The following is a 14,467-nucleotide window of genomic DNA, read 5'->3' on the forward strand; positions in this document are numbered from 1 at the left end:
TAAATTAATTTAGAAGCTCTGCTACATCTAAGACCTGAAATACCACAATTCACTAGGAAAGGACAGTTCAAAACTGTATGAATTACTCTCAATTTATTTTTAGTAAGCACTGCAGTGGAACTTTCATGCACGTCTCTGAATTGTCTGCATCCAAGTTCTATTTTAATGTTCCTTCAGACACAGTGTGTGGAAAGCAAGGAACATTTCTAGGGAATAAGGCATTATAATATTTGAAGTAGAGGGAATGAACTATGCTCCAAAAATATGTATTTCTTTATATGCTATGAAGGAAGTCAGGGTGATAAGCTGAGCTGGACATCTTCACAATCCAAATATAAAAGTTTTACTAGCAACTAATCTCACCACTCCTATGTGAGCAAATTGGGATATATGTTAGAGTTTCAATTGTTGCCATCTATGTAATTTGTTGTGAACTTTGTAAAATGAAATTATTAGGATGCTATAAAATCCTGGGATGCACTTATTTATTGATCTCTTCATTCATGTATTTTCTATCAGGCATTATACTTATGTATATAAAAAAGCTGATCTTTATATGTAATTTTAAGTATAATATTTATAAATATGCACAGAAACACCACACATATAGTGTAAATTCTGACCTCCTAAAGAAAATAACACAGTGGAGACATCAAAAATGGCCTTAATACATTGCCCTTTCTGATTAAAGAGAATCCATGCTGCTTACTCACAGATAAGGAAAGCAAATCCACCCCTGTTGCTTTAATCAAACAAGAACCCCTGAGATGAAGAACTGCCTTGTCATTACACATCACTGCGGGCAACAGGCATAAAACTTGTCAGATTTTAAAAGGACACTTTTTAACATTTCTTTGTCTTTTTCATGTGTTTGCACACTTTCACAGATATAGAAGGAGATAAGTCAATAGCATAACACAATTGTGCCATCAGAAATGGCACTCAGGACCACAGAAAGTACCAAAAATATTTGATTCAATATTTACATAGCAACATGGAACAATACAGTCAGCTGCAGCTCTGGCTGGAGCGTGGGTGGCTTTATGCTTTGTAATCATGCAGGTTAGCTGCTGGCAGAGGAATTTTGCTCTTTGCATCAATGCTATGTACACAGTTCAACACACACAAAAATGAGACTGTGTCTGTAGCAATATTTATTAAACAAATGAAGAACATCAACAGTGATCTCCTTCAGAACAGTTGCTTCTGAGTTGACACACATTTGCGTATGATGTTGCTGATGCTCAAAGCATTTCTGCACATCATTTTCTCAAAGGCTGTTGAGGATCTCCATTGTTTTTGTTTTCACAACATGAGTTCCTTTGAGCACCAATTCAAAAAGATGTGCATGAGACATGCACTCTTCACTGTAAGCCTCAGTCAATAACTGAAAAGTTTCTGTTGTGGGTTTCTTCAGTTTCACAAGAAACTTTATGTTAACATGCTGTTTGCTGTTGCACAGACATTTTCTAAGGGAGAGTAAATGTATGCCTATATTAGAATATGCATCCACTTGTACTGAGTGAAGTGATTAAGCTGAGCCTTGTCTCACTGTGACAGATTAGAACATGTTCTATAACTGTCTCTTTGTCTTTCTCCTCCCACTCTTGGTTCCTGAGCTCCAAGATTAGTCATTTTTTTTTGGTGTCAGACCTTGTACATGTATCTCTGTCTCTTTCTCTATGTGTACATCTAAGTTAGTCTCTGCGTTTTTTGCATAAAAACGTATTTCCACTATTTTTTCCTATTAATTAATTATTCAGTAATGCTCTATCACCTCTGCCAAAGGATACTTCATTGTGCTTTGTGAATGTTCCCTACAAAGACTCTTACTAATAACAAGATGAAGATACGGATAAATGTATGTGGGGGTATTTATAACATCTAAGAGAGGAAAAGGAAAGTATACAACTTTTCTTATGTCAGATGATTCGGTTCTTGTACTGGAAGAAGTATGCCTCCCCTTAGACACCTGCTCTAACTTTCATGAGATGTCTTCCCTGGTGTTTAATTTACTGCTAGAGAAATATTTTTATGGCTTTAATTTTCCCTATGGTGATGGATAACACTAGAGATTAGGTAGAGGAAATGCAATTTCTTCCTTCTTTCTCAACATCAGCAGAATTGTTTAAGGACTTCTATAGAATATGCTACTTGTCCTTTTACTGTAAAAACTGTCATGATTGTAGAAACTTGTGATGATATATTAGGATTTTACTTGACCACTAGGTTCAGTTTTCAAAGTGATGTGGGAAAGAGATTTCAGACAAGCTGAGGAGATTTCAGAATTTAGCTTCATTACTTTCAAGTATAATTTTTTTAAAAAGTGAAATATCCCTTAAAATAAAAATATGGGGAAAAGTCACAACAAACCAAAACACCTGTGAAAGGGAGAAACCTTTCTGTTTTGTCTTAGACCTTTAAACTGTATGATATACTGTTATCTGAACATGATCTTGATGAAAAAGAAAAAGAAAATAAATTTATTTGACATTAATATTCCAAATTATTTGTTCTAAGAAGATCAATACAAGACATTAGGAACTTTGGCAGTGTTTTACTAGATGTGTCTACTAGAAAAAATTGAAATCAATGTGACTCGGGAAGCAGGTTTGCTTTACTGGAATGGTATTTTTACATGGAAATTTTCCTAATCAATATGTTTTTGGCCACTTCTTCTTTCTCAACCACCTGTAGTTAAGAAACTCGAAGCTTGTGTTTTGAACTGTAACTTATAGTATCGAAATCTTGAGACATAACCATTAGAGCTGACCAAGAAAATTCTCTTCTATTTGTTTAGAAGATGGCTCTCTTTCAAGCCTGGTAATTCCTGTTTTCCAGGAGTCTCAAATCAAATACTTTCTTCCTGCTAAATTTAAACAGTGGAAATTGTCACTAAATCTGACTCCAACCTCACATATTTTTTCAAATGCATTATCATCCCAGTGGTTTTGACAAAGAAACTCTAACTTGAAGAGTTATACAGCTGTCAAATTCTATCTTGTATTTATATAATACCAGTCTATGTTTCTTATGTTACATATTTAGTGAGAGCTAAAGCATAAATAGTTCCATATATTGTCAATGTCTTTCTCACTATTGTCCTTTAATAACACATTTGATTAGCATTACTAGTGTCATATGAATGAAAGGTAAATATGGTATAGTGATTTTATTTTTCTTTTATTTTAGAGCTTTAGGTAATGAACCATTGTATCATACAGCACACTAATAAATCAATACAAGCAAGGCAATTTATTAAGTTGACAGAATATACACATTCAAGTGCATCTTAGTCCAATATATGTGTTCTATCATGTTTGATTCTAGTTTTCACTTTGTTTGATGAAAGGTACTTAATTTTCGCTTTTCCAAAACTGTTTCTCCTATAACTATGTTGTTGTCCTGTTAGCGAATATTAGAGGAGCGGAGTTTATAGGAGATGACTTATGTGGTTATCAGCCAACACTCAAGAAAGTTTTCTGTTTACAGATCTGCTGCTGAAAGATAGGAAAAAAGGAGATGTATTGTTCTTCTGCCAGATCGGATCAAGTTTTGTGTACCATGCCTGTTATATATGGTCTGTAGTCTTTCTGTTAGACAAATATTTATAGTCCCTTTTCTTTCTTGGCTGCCCATTTTGACTACACCTTTATGCATTTAATGTCTTGAGGACTTTCTCCTACCTCTCAAAGACAGCTAAATGCAGCCACCATTTAGAAAAATTGCTGGGAGCACTGGCAGAATGACACATACACAGACAGCATGATTGAATACATATTGTTTGCTGAGGAGAGCAGGCTAAGAAGAGACTATATGTCACTTCAGAGTGGCATCCACAATTTGGCCACTGTGGACATCCTTGTCTTTGAACTATGTTATGGTTTTATATTTTCCAATAATTTTTCACTCTCTGGCGCAGGGATCTAGAAGTTATTTTCTATTTATGAGTGAATTGTTGAGGAGGAGTTGTTTTCATTTGTTTGGGTTTTTTTCTCATAGCTGAGTGGAAATGCATACATATATACATATATATATATATATGTATGCATATATACATGTGTGAATCAAAATATTGGACTTTCCAATTTTTTTTCTTCAAACATTTTAATTAAAAGTACTTTCTTTTAAATCACCAAGGTTTTTTTCACTCTAAATTTGATGTAAGTTCTGCTATATGAACTTCTTTGGGGCTTAGAAGATGACTTCCTGTGCCTCTTTGGTATTCTGTCAGAGTTCAATCTAATATATTTACATGACATCCCCTATAAGAGAAAAATAACTTGTGACATGCAACCAATTCAATAAATGGGTTAACTCTTTGTCTTCCACCTGTGGTGTTCTCTGCTCAAGCTGTAGGTTTTATGTTCACTAATGGAAATTGGTTGCATGTCACTTTGCTTTCCAAACCCCTTTCCATCATCTTCCAGCAGTCCTGGCTGACTGGGGAAGTTCCATTGGACTGGAGGCTGGCTAATGTTGTGCCCATCTACAAGAAGGGTTGCAGGGAGGATCCAGGAAACTACAGGCCTGTCAGTCTGACCTCAGTGCAGGGGAAAGTCATGGAACAGGTGATCTGGAGTGTTATCATGAAGCACATGCAAGAGAACCGGCTGATCAGGCCCAGTCAACATGGGTTCATGAAAGGCAGATCTTGCCAAACTAACCTGATCGCCTTCTATGACAAAGTGACTCAACTACTGGTTGAGGAAAAGGCCATGGATGTAGTCTTCTTGAACTTCAGTAAAGCCTTTGACACAGTTTCTCACAGCATTCTGCTTCAGAAACTGTCTGCCTCTGGCCTGGACAGGGACACACTCTGTGGTGTGAAAAACTGGTTGGATGGCCGGGCCCAGAGAGTGGTGGTAAATGAAATTAACTCCAGCTGGAGGCCAGTTACAAGTGGGGTTCCTCAGGGCTCAGTACTGGGTCCAGCCCTGTTCAATGTCTTTATCAATGACGTGGATGAAGGGATCGAACGCACCCTTAGCAAGTTTGCAGATGACACTAAGCTGGGTGGAAGTGTAGATCTGCTGGAGGGTAGGGAGGCTCTGCAGGCTGGACTGCTGGGCTGAGGCCAATGGCATGAGGTTTAACAAGGCCACATGATGGGTTCTGCACTTGGAGCACAACAACCCTATGCAGTGCTACAGATGAGGAGAAGTCTGGTTAGAAAGCTGCCTAGAGGAGAAGGACCTGGGGGTGTTGGTTGACAGCCATCTGAACATGAGCCAGCAGTGTGCCCAGGTGGCCAAGAAGGCCAATGGCATCTTGGTTTGTATCAGAAACAGTGTGACCAGCAGGTCCAGGGAGGTTATTATGCCTCTTTACTAGGCACTGGTGAGACTGCACCTCAAATACTGTGTTCAGTTCTGGGCCCCTCACCACAAGAAGGATGTTGAGGCTCTGGAGCGTGTCCAGAGAAGAGCAATGAAGCTGGTGAGGGGGCTGGAGAACAACTCTTATGAGGAGCGGCTGAGAGAGCTGGGGTTGTTTAGCCTGGAGAAGAGGAGGTTGAGGGGAGACCTTATTGCTCTCTACAACTACCTGAAAGGAGGTTGTGGAGGGGAGGGAGCTGGCCTCTTCTCCCAAGTGACAGAGGACAGGACAAGAGGGAAAGGTTTCAAGCTCCACCAGGGAGGTTCAGGCTGGACATCAGGAAAAAATTTTTCATGGAATGTGTCATTGGGCACTGGAATAGGCTGCCCAGGGAGGTGGTTGAGTCACCTTCCCTGGAGGTGTTTAAGGGGCGACGAGGTGATGAGGGGCATGGTTTAAGGAGTGTTAGGAATGGCTGGACTCGATGACACAGTGGGTCCCTTCCAACCTAGTGATTCTATGATTCTGTGATTTGATTAGCAGGGATATATCATATCTCTCTCAACATGCATAGTCACATGTATGCCTTCATATCAAAAGGGAATAATTATGACTCTATTATGGCTTTCACAAGAAGAAATAGAAGTTAAAGAAGGGAGAGAAATGATGGTCAAGAGAAATGAAGGAACAAGTTAGTTTTAGCCATTTAACCAACTGTCCTGTTCAGGAGATTGGTTTCCCAGAAAAGTGTCACCTGATGCAAGGATCTCAATAAATTAGAGTTTTGCTTGTTTAATTGGTTGGGTTTTTTTTAACAGACACATTGTAGATATAAATGTTTGTGAATTAACAAGGATAAGATAACTGGGCTAATACGAGCTGCATGATGTAACTCCTGGATAGCTTTTTTTCTTATTTTAATTATAAAATATAAATATCTCTCTTTGTCATTTGTGTTCCTACACATTTGAGGAGTATTCTTCTGCTCCTATGCTTTAGTCTTATCCCTAATTACCAGTATCTGCTGTCTTTTTATCCTCTTTCTTTTTTCAAAAAATTATAATGTGATGTAAACATTAATGTATTAGTTCAAGTCATAACTATAGCTTCATTTCCAACTCATAGTAACAGGAAATCTCTCTTATAAAACAATCTCCAAATTAGAGATGAAGAATCTCCTTGGTCAGTGAGTTTGAAGCTAAAATAAAATTCATATACTAGATGACTATGTGAGCTGAATACAGGCAGAGCTCAGGAAAACGCATAAAATCACAGATAAAATGAAAAGAATAAATTTATTTCCATTACCTCACAATACTAGCCAACTCTGAAACAACACCCAGCAGAGGAAATGCAAACAGAAATGCAGGCACCAAAAAGCTCAGTCTTTGCTCATGATCCGGGGCAACTCTGAAACAGGAATCAGTTGGAATGAATGCAAGTGGGAATACAAGCACCATGGAGCTCTGTCCTTTCTAGACAATGTTTGTGTGTAGCCTGCCATTTTGCCTCTTTTGATCAGGGGAAAGGAAAGTAATTTTCCATTGTGCTTTGATCTTTCTCACAGCAGGGCTGGAATCTCAACCATGTTTTCTTGGATGGCCCTGTGTTTCATACGTCTATGTTACCGAAACACAGATCATTGTGGCAGATATTGTGCTCTCAGATGCATTCATCTTGGAATGCCGAGGTTATTCCCCTGTTTCAAGAAGTTCTCTAGATCTAAATCAGAAGTAGGAAAGGTTGGATAGTTCTGTCTGCTAACAAAATACTACTGGAGACTGTAAAACTTTTCTATTTCATCTGGAATGACTTTTTAGTATCTTAAAATTCTTGACAAGCAATATGAATTTGAATGTGAATTGTGAAATGCTGATTCAAATTCCCCTTAAACATAAAGGGTCTAATTTACCAACTGTTAGTTCTATTGTTGAACATTGAACGTAGTTAACATAGCTTGTGAAATTACTTTAATACAAAACAAATGCAAGCATCTTACTCTATATTACAAAGCATAAAATCCAATTGATGCCTTTTGATATTGGATGGATTTAGTACACTGGAAGTGGATATTCAGAAATTGTTCTCTGCATTTGAATAATGAATTGGCATGAACCTTATTTAATTACAATGTTTGCTATTCTCAAGTAATTTTCCTTTCTCTTGTTATAAAGGAGAAGTACATGTATAAAGTAATACGCTCTAATTATAGGAAAAATCTGTTGACTGAAAAGAGCATTACACAGGGAACCAATTCATTTAAAATGCTGAGTTATTTGAATCTATTCAATAGGGATATAGTCTGTTTAAGGCTGTTGATTTTGTAGCCTATTTCGTTTGTCTGTGTTAGTCTAGAGCAACATCTTGGAGGACAGATGGACAAAGGACAGTGATGGTTCGCCCTTGGTATCTAGCTTTGTGAAACATGATCAACTTGAACTGAAATCTTTACATTTCCAAACCACTAGGAATTTATTTTTGTCTGACACTTGAGTAGGTTTTTCTTTATATTACGTCTCCTCGGTAAATTGAGAAATGGAAAAATTAAGGCAATATGTACATGATTCTTCATGATACCTTGCAAACATACCATAAGTTATATATACTTCTTGATATAACGTGTCAGGTTCACTTGACACTTAGGAAAACTAGTTTCTCTGTTTCACCACTGAGAAGCAAGGAATTATTAAGTATTTCACGTTTGCACTGTCATTGATGACATCATGAGCAGCTCTGATGCCAACGTGATTGGCAGTGGAGCAGTCAAGCGCCAGGAGGTTTTCTGAACAAGGGGAGTGGAGAGACCCACCAGGAGCCCCCAGATCATGCAACGGTGTTTGACGAGACTTGTCCTGAGGCAAGTAGCTCAAGTGTGTGCAGAAGGATGCACAGGAAGGATGTTGTAACTCTGCCAGCTCATCCAGTGAGCAAAGTCATGTACCAAACAGAAGGCTATGTTCTCTCTAAACTCCACACCTGCCGTGATTGATTCAACTTTCCAGACACACCTCCAATGGGAACATGCTGCTACCCAGGTGTCAGACTGGAGAGTGTGTCCTGCTCTTGTGCCAGTACTGGGTGGCAGTAGTGAGCACACATTGGCAAAGCTCTGGGAAGAGGTGAGTTGATTGTGGAGTATTAGGGAGTCTGACAGGGAGACAGACTACTGGAACTGCACCTTACCATCCCTGGGAGAGACCTGTCACATGGAGGATTCCCTACCCTGTGTCTACCCAGCAGAACACAATGACTTAAGAGACAGGGAACAATGTCGACAAGCTCTTGCCCAGAGCAGCAGTTCCATCTCCTCTGTGACTCCCCCCATTTCCCAAGTGCCCTTGCATAAGAAGCATGAGTTTCTGCAAATGGAAACAAACAATGATGAGGAGAATGGTTCATCTGGATTGGAAGTGTTGCCAAGGCTAAGTGGTTGAGGAAACCAGAGTTGTTTAGCCTGGAGAGAAGGAGTCTGCTCTCCACAGCTACCTGAAAGGAGGCTGTAGGGAGGTGGTGTTGCTGTCTTATGCCATATAGCAAGTGATTGGATGAGGAAGTGGCTACAAACTGTGCAAGGGAAGGCTTAGATTGGATATTAGAACAAATTTCTTCACCAAGAGTATTGTCAAACATTTTAGCAGGCTGCCCAGGGAAGTAGCTAAGTCACCATCCCTGGAGGTATTTAAAAGATGTGTAGATGTGGTGTTTAGGGACATGATTTAGTGGTGGACTTGGCAGTAATATTTACTGTAAGACTCCATAATATTGTCTTTTCCAACCTGACTGATTCTTTGATTCTATTTTCAGTATAATACATTCAGTTTGATGCCTTATTTCTAGTTTGGGGAGCTGAACAAAAGAGCATTTCCTACAGGAGATTAGACAAAGAACAATCTTATCAACCTCCCTGTCTCCAGCTTTTCAATCCTAGCAGACACAGAACTAGTTCAGTCTTCAAAGTTGTTAAAACTTTTCCTTCTCTTGAGGTTGCTAGTTGTAGGTTTTGGTAATATGCCTACCTTTCTACTGCTAACTTGCACAACTTAAAAAGGACTCTCATTGTTGAGTTCATCAGATAGGTACTGGAATATAATTTTATTTGGAAGTTGATGAGACAACTTTATTTTGTCTTTCATCTGGGATCAATATAGCTAATGTTTTTTTCAAATATCACAGGAAAAAACCCAACAATTCTTAAAGCAAATCCTTGCAGAGTCTCCAGTTATCAACATTAGCTGCAGTTGTTTGCAATGTTTTTCCAATTGCCTGTTTTTACATCATGTCTTGGCTTTCTTGATCTAATTTGCCTCCGATGATATTTCATAATGGAAGTCATACTTTTCTCTGGTGCCAGTAGTATTAGCTTTAGTGTTGTCATCCATTTTTGTTGTTAGAGTACCTTTAGGTGGTTAAGTATTGAAGTGAAGATTGTCAGGTATTCATTTGCTTCTAGTACTTTCGGAAGTAGAAAAGAGCAAAAGCCAGAGATACAGTCTACTACTACAGAGAGGGTCTCAGAAAAGGAAATCAGTGCAGATGAGTTTAACAAAATAGCAAAATCTGTCTACCTTCAAACTAATGAGATTAAAATAACAGTAGACCAAAGGAATTGCCTTAAAAGGTCATGACAATATTTACAAAGGAAAGGAACATATACTTTTACTAAGGATATTACAAAACCAGGGCAGCTATCATATCAGCTTCAGTTTAAGTATTCTTTTAACAGGATTTTTGTCTTTACTAGAAGTAAACCTATAGCTGTCCTGCTAACTTCAGAAACCCAGAATGCTGAGCACATTGTAGCTGTTCAATGGGTCATAGCCACTTTTTTTTCTGACTACTAGTTTTATGGCAGTGTTTTTTCTTAGAATAGCATGTACCATATTTGTTACTGGACTTGATTTGTTAGTATTGTAGTCTGAATCCCTGTTTCAGGCTATTGCATTGGAAATAGAGGACCACATAAATAAGTGCATGGAATACTATGCAATTAAAATAGCTAATGTGGAAGGCTTGCAATCTTCAGGTCATCCCAAAGGAAAACATCTTCTGACATTTCTCAGCCTACTGAACAGTGATAGATAAATTGATTTAGCTGCAGCAATTTATAATGTCATCATCTGACAGATACCTGCCCTGTTGGGGTCCCTGCAGATGACGGTGCACAGGCCTTGGTTCACATTAGCTTAAATTGTCCCTGAGGTACGTTTAATAATCACTTTTATGTCCTGTTCTGCATCTTGTATGTGTGTGAAAACTTTCAGAAGAGAGAGTCCTGTGAGAGCAGTAATGTCTTTAAGTCACTGAAGGCCCAGAGATTTGAGGCATGACATCTTTTTTATATCACACTCACTTTCTACCTTGACAATATGATTTTTCAAATTAGGATGGATGCTCCCTTTAAAAAATCCGGGGTTCTAAGTCAGTTGCCATTTAATACAATTTCCTAAAATTGTATTATCTTCATGCTATGGCCTCTTAGTCATGCATGGCATGGCCTGGACTGTGCCCGTTTGACACTGCCTTGAATTACAATTGTGCAATTTTTCTCCCATGCAATGGTATTCACAAAGAACAGCACTTTTATTTGACATAGATATTCCTCTCAGAGAGCTGGGATGGGAAGAGAAAGGAGATCTTAAAGCTGCAACCTTTGCAGAAGGGGATAAAAGGGTATAAGGGAAAAGGAAAATGAATATATTTTATTGTCTTTTCCACTCCTCCTCCTGCAGCAGAAAGGATATGTTTTGCCTAGCACTACTTACATTACAGGGACATATTGGCTCCACAGTGGGACAAATGTGATGAACAGAGACTGACTTCTCTGTTGAGCTGTTGGGAGTGAAGGTCTTTGTGCCTTGAACTTTGTGTGTGACACTGTTGCTGGGACTTAAATAGTTTTGGTATGGTTTAGGCAAAATGTACAGGTAGCATGGAAGTGTAAATGCACATGTACTTTCACCTGGAGAACTGCATTCAGTTCTGGAGTCCTCAGCACAGGACGGACATGGATCTGCTAGAGTGAGTCCAGAGGAGGGCCATGAAGATGATCAGAGGGCTGGAGCAAATCCTCTATGAAGATAAGCTGAGACAATTGGGGTTGTTTAGCCTAGAGAAGAGAAGGCTTTCGGGAGACCTATAGTGGCCTTCCAGTACTAAAAGGGAAAGTTGGTGAGGTGTTCATTATCAAGGAGTGCAGTGATATGATTTAGATTAGATATTGGAAAGATATTTTTTACTGTGAGGGTGATGAGACACTGAAACACTTTGTCCAGAGAAGCTGTGGATGCCATTCCCTGGAGGTGTTCAAGGCCAGGTTGGATGGGACTTTGAGCAGCCTGATCCAGTGGAAGGTGTCCCTGCCTATAGCAAGGCAGTTGGAACTTGGTCATCCTTAAGGTCCCTTCCAACCAGACCAATTTATGATTCTATGACATAGTATTATGTTTACATATCTAGCTCCTAAGGGCAGTAGGAGGTAAAGATGGATAAAATCTCTCTCAGTTGCCAGCTGGTCGTTAGAAATGAAAGGCTGCCCACAACAGGATTTTTGTGGAAACCTGTAGGACAAATGGAGGCTGTAAATTTTTATCTCTGTACTTTATTTTCCCGATACTTTTGTTACACAGGGCAGCTTTTATGTCCCATCTGAAAACTGCATGCAGCATGCATACAAATGGCATAAGGACCTCTGTCTTCTGCTCCTCAATGCTCAAAAAGGACTGCATATGTACTACACCCTAATAATGAAGGAGATTCCTGATTTACCACAGCTGAAATTGGGTAAGTGAAGAGACATTTAAAATTCCTCAATATTTTACAGTCCTGCATTTTCAATACACATTTTAGTATCAAAATTCTTAGGCAGTTCAGAGATTTTAGAGGATTTTTGTCCCTGTTTTCTGATTAGTGCTTATTTTGGCACACTGTTAAGGATGACAACATTCTCAGCTTATGTAAATTGTTTTGTAGAAACTGGAGGTGGCCTGATGTGTAGAGGGGTAAAATGTTTCATTAGATATATCAAAATACTTGATTTTTTACCTTAGTTGCTTTTTGAGGACTTGAACTTCTAGCTCTGAATTGACTTGAAATCCGGAGAAGACTCTAGCATATATTTTTTCTCTTGAGCAAAATTATTTTTAAGAACTGAAAAGTCTGAAAGGGGATATGAGTGTTTTTGATACATACTTCTTCACTTAAAATTTGCAATGCACTTCTTCCCAGCCACTTTCAAAATTACAACTTGGTCTTTTTCTGCTTTTCTTCCTAATTCAATTGTTTAATAGATTTTCTGGTTTTGGCAGAAGATTTTTTTTTGGCTGTTAGATTCAATGTGCAAGTGCTGACTAGCTGTATTTGTGGAGCTCTGTAATTTGTATTTAGTCATCTTTACAAACACAGCATGAGCTCCCACGAAAATAAGACATCCCTGACTAATTTCTGCTCTCCTACTTGTTTCTTTGAATTCAAGGAATACAGCCCATGATTTCAGACCTGTGTTTTATGTCTTTGTGTTTCTGTATTCAGGTTTTGAAGTCACCAAAGTTTGTTGTATTGCAGAAATAATTATATTAGGAGAATCAATTACATTGGCCAGTCGATTTGAAAAGGGAGGAAAAAACATTTTCCAGTTTCACTCTATAGTGCTTATATACAAGAACTGTCAACGTAATGTATTATGCTTTACAGATTTACAGGCTTGATAGCTTTCCTACTTCATGTCTTGTTTCCCAATATGTACTTCCTTTCAAGACAGGCTAAAACTCCTAGGGTGGGAAGAGCATATACTGTGTTATTCAATCCAGCAATGAGAAAAAAAACCAATACAGCTTTTTTATTTGCAACTTATGAGCTCTGAGATAGAACTCAACATGCAACAAAACTCATGCTTCAGGCATATTGGTTATCAGATACATGTAATAGGTGATTTGTGACTCACCTGGACAGGCTTACAGGTTGGGAAATGGCAGAGTTATGTATGATTTGTTAACCACAACTCGAGAACTACCCTGGAGTCCATATTGGCTTTTTAAATAAAATTAACTTGGTTTTCAAATGAAAACTGGTACTGAAGCAGGCACTTAATTTGCAGATGTACTTGTCATAGCATATGCAAATTTGATAAATGCAAATACCCTTTTTAGCCTCTTGAGCAGAGTGTTATTTGCATCATTTTATTCACAGTCTGAAAATCTACAGATGACTTGTTTTTAAGGCTAATCTGACACTTGTTGCAAAAGTCAGCAAAATTATGGGGTGTAAAATTCACCCAGTATGATGAATATGAAGCAAATTGCTATATCTGTATCTTTACAATCGTTCAGGAGAAACAGACTCATTTAGGACAATAAAATTTGTTATCTGTCAAGAATTGCTTTCTATCTTGGGATAGTATGAACTGCACCTTGTACTTGTTCATTTTTCTCCAGTGATCAGGGGGGAGAATATAAATGACTCATTCAGTTGTAAACATCTATATTGGTCAGACTAATCTCGTCATAGGTTTCTAAAGATAGTTAAGATAAATACTAGACCATAAATCTCCGCAGACTTTTAAAATTTGTTTTTCTAGCTTCTGAGTAGTATGAAAAAAAATAAAAAAGATAGCCTAGTTTAGACAGTAGAAGTGGGAATGATTGTTTCTGAAATTTTACCAGCTGAAGAGGGGTCTTTTCAAGGTGCTACCTATTTCAGTCTGCCCTTTCCCATTCCTTAGTACTATGTAGGAAGAGTCATTTGGGGACTGGGGAGTGGATTGGCCTGGTACTTGTTCTGCCTTTTTTCTTTATGGATGCTATTAGAAAGTTTTGGATTACAAAATCAAGCTGCCAAAGTTGGAGAGTTGATTTATGTCCTCCTTTGCTTTGTAGTCCGTGGTGCATTTAAAGCAGAAAGTCCCTGTGCTGGATTCTCTGAGGACTACATGAAAGCACCGTTGCCTGCTGTAGAAGTGGAGAGGTACTTCACACTCCACAGGGCAGTAAAGAAACGCTCAGTGTTTTACCAGTCAGCTGTCTGGTATCATTTACACAGTCCTGTGTAGCACAATTGGGAGAATAATTTATTGCACATCATTTGCTCAAACTTTGCAATGGTGAGACATTGCATTCAGTTATGGAATTGGCCATAAATACTGAAGACTAATAAA

The 14,467-nt window shown here is 38.4% G+C and overlaps 1 protein-coding gene across 7 annotated transcripts in view; it reads left to right on the top strand.

Annotated features, from left to right (window-relative positions):
- The window catches only part of FAM135B (family with sequence similarity 135 member B), a 265,525-nt gene that overhangs the window by 217,015 nt on the left and 34,043 nt on the right, over positions 1–14,467 (top strand). For all 7 annotated transcript variants that reach the window (XM_054059779.1, XM_054059780.1, XM_054059782.1 and 4 more), the window contains one exon: positions 11,946–12,099. In XM_054059779.1, coding sequence (XP_053915754.1) covers positions 11,946–12,099 — 154 coding nt within the window. The remainder of the gene's footprint in view (positions 1–11,945; positions 12,100–14,467) is intronic.

The sequence above is a fragment of the Cuculus canorus genome, chromosome 2 (assembly GCF_017976375.1).
Source record: "Cuculus canorus isolate bCucCan1 chromosome 2, bCucCan1.pri, whole genome shotgun sequence".
Classification (NCBI taxonomy): Eukaryota; Metazoa; Chordata; class Aves; order Cuculiformes; family Cuculidae; genus Cuculus; species Cuculus canorus.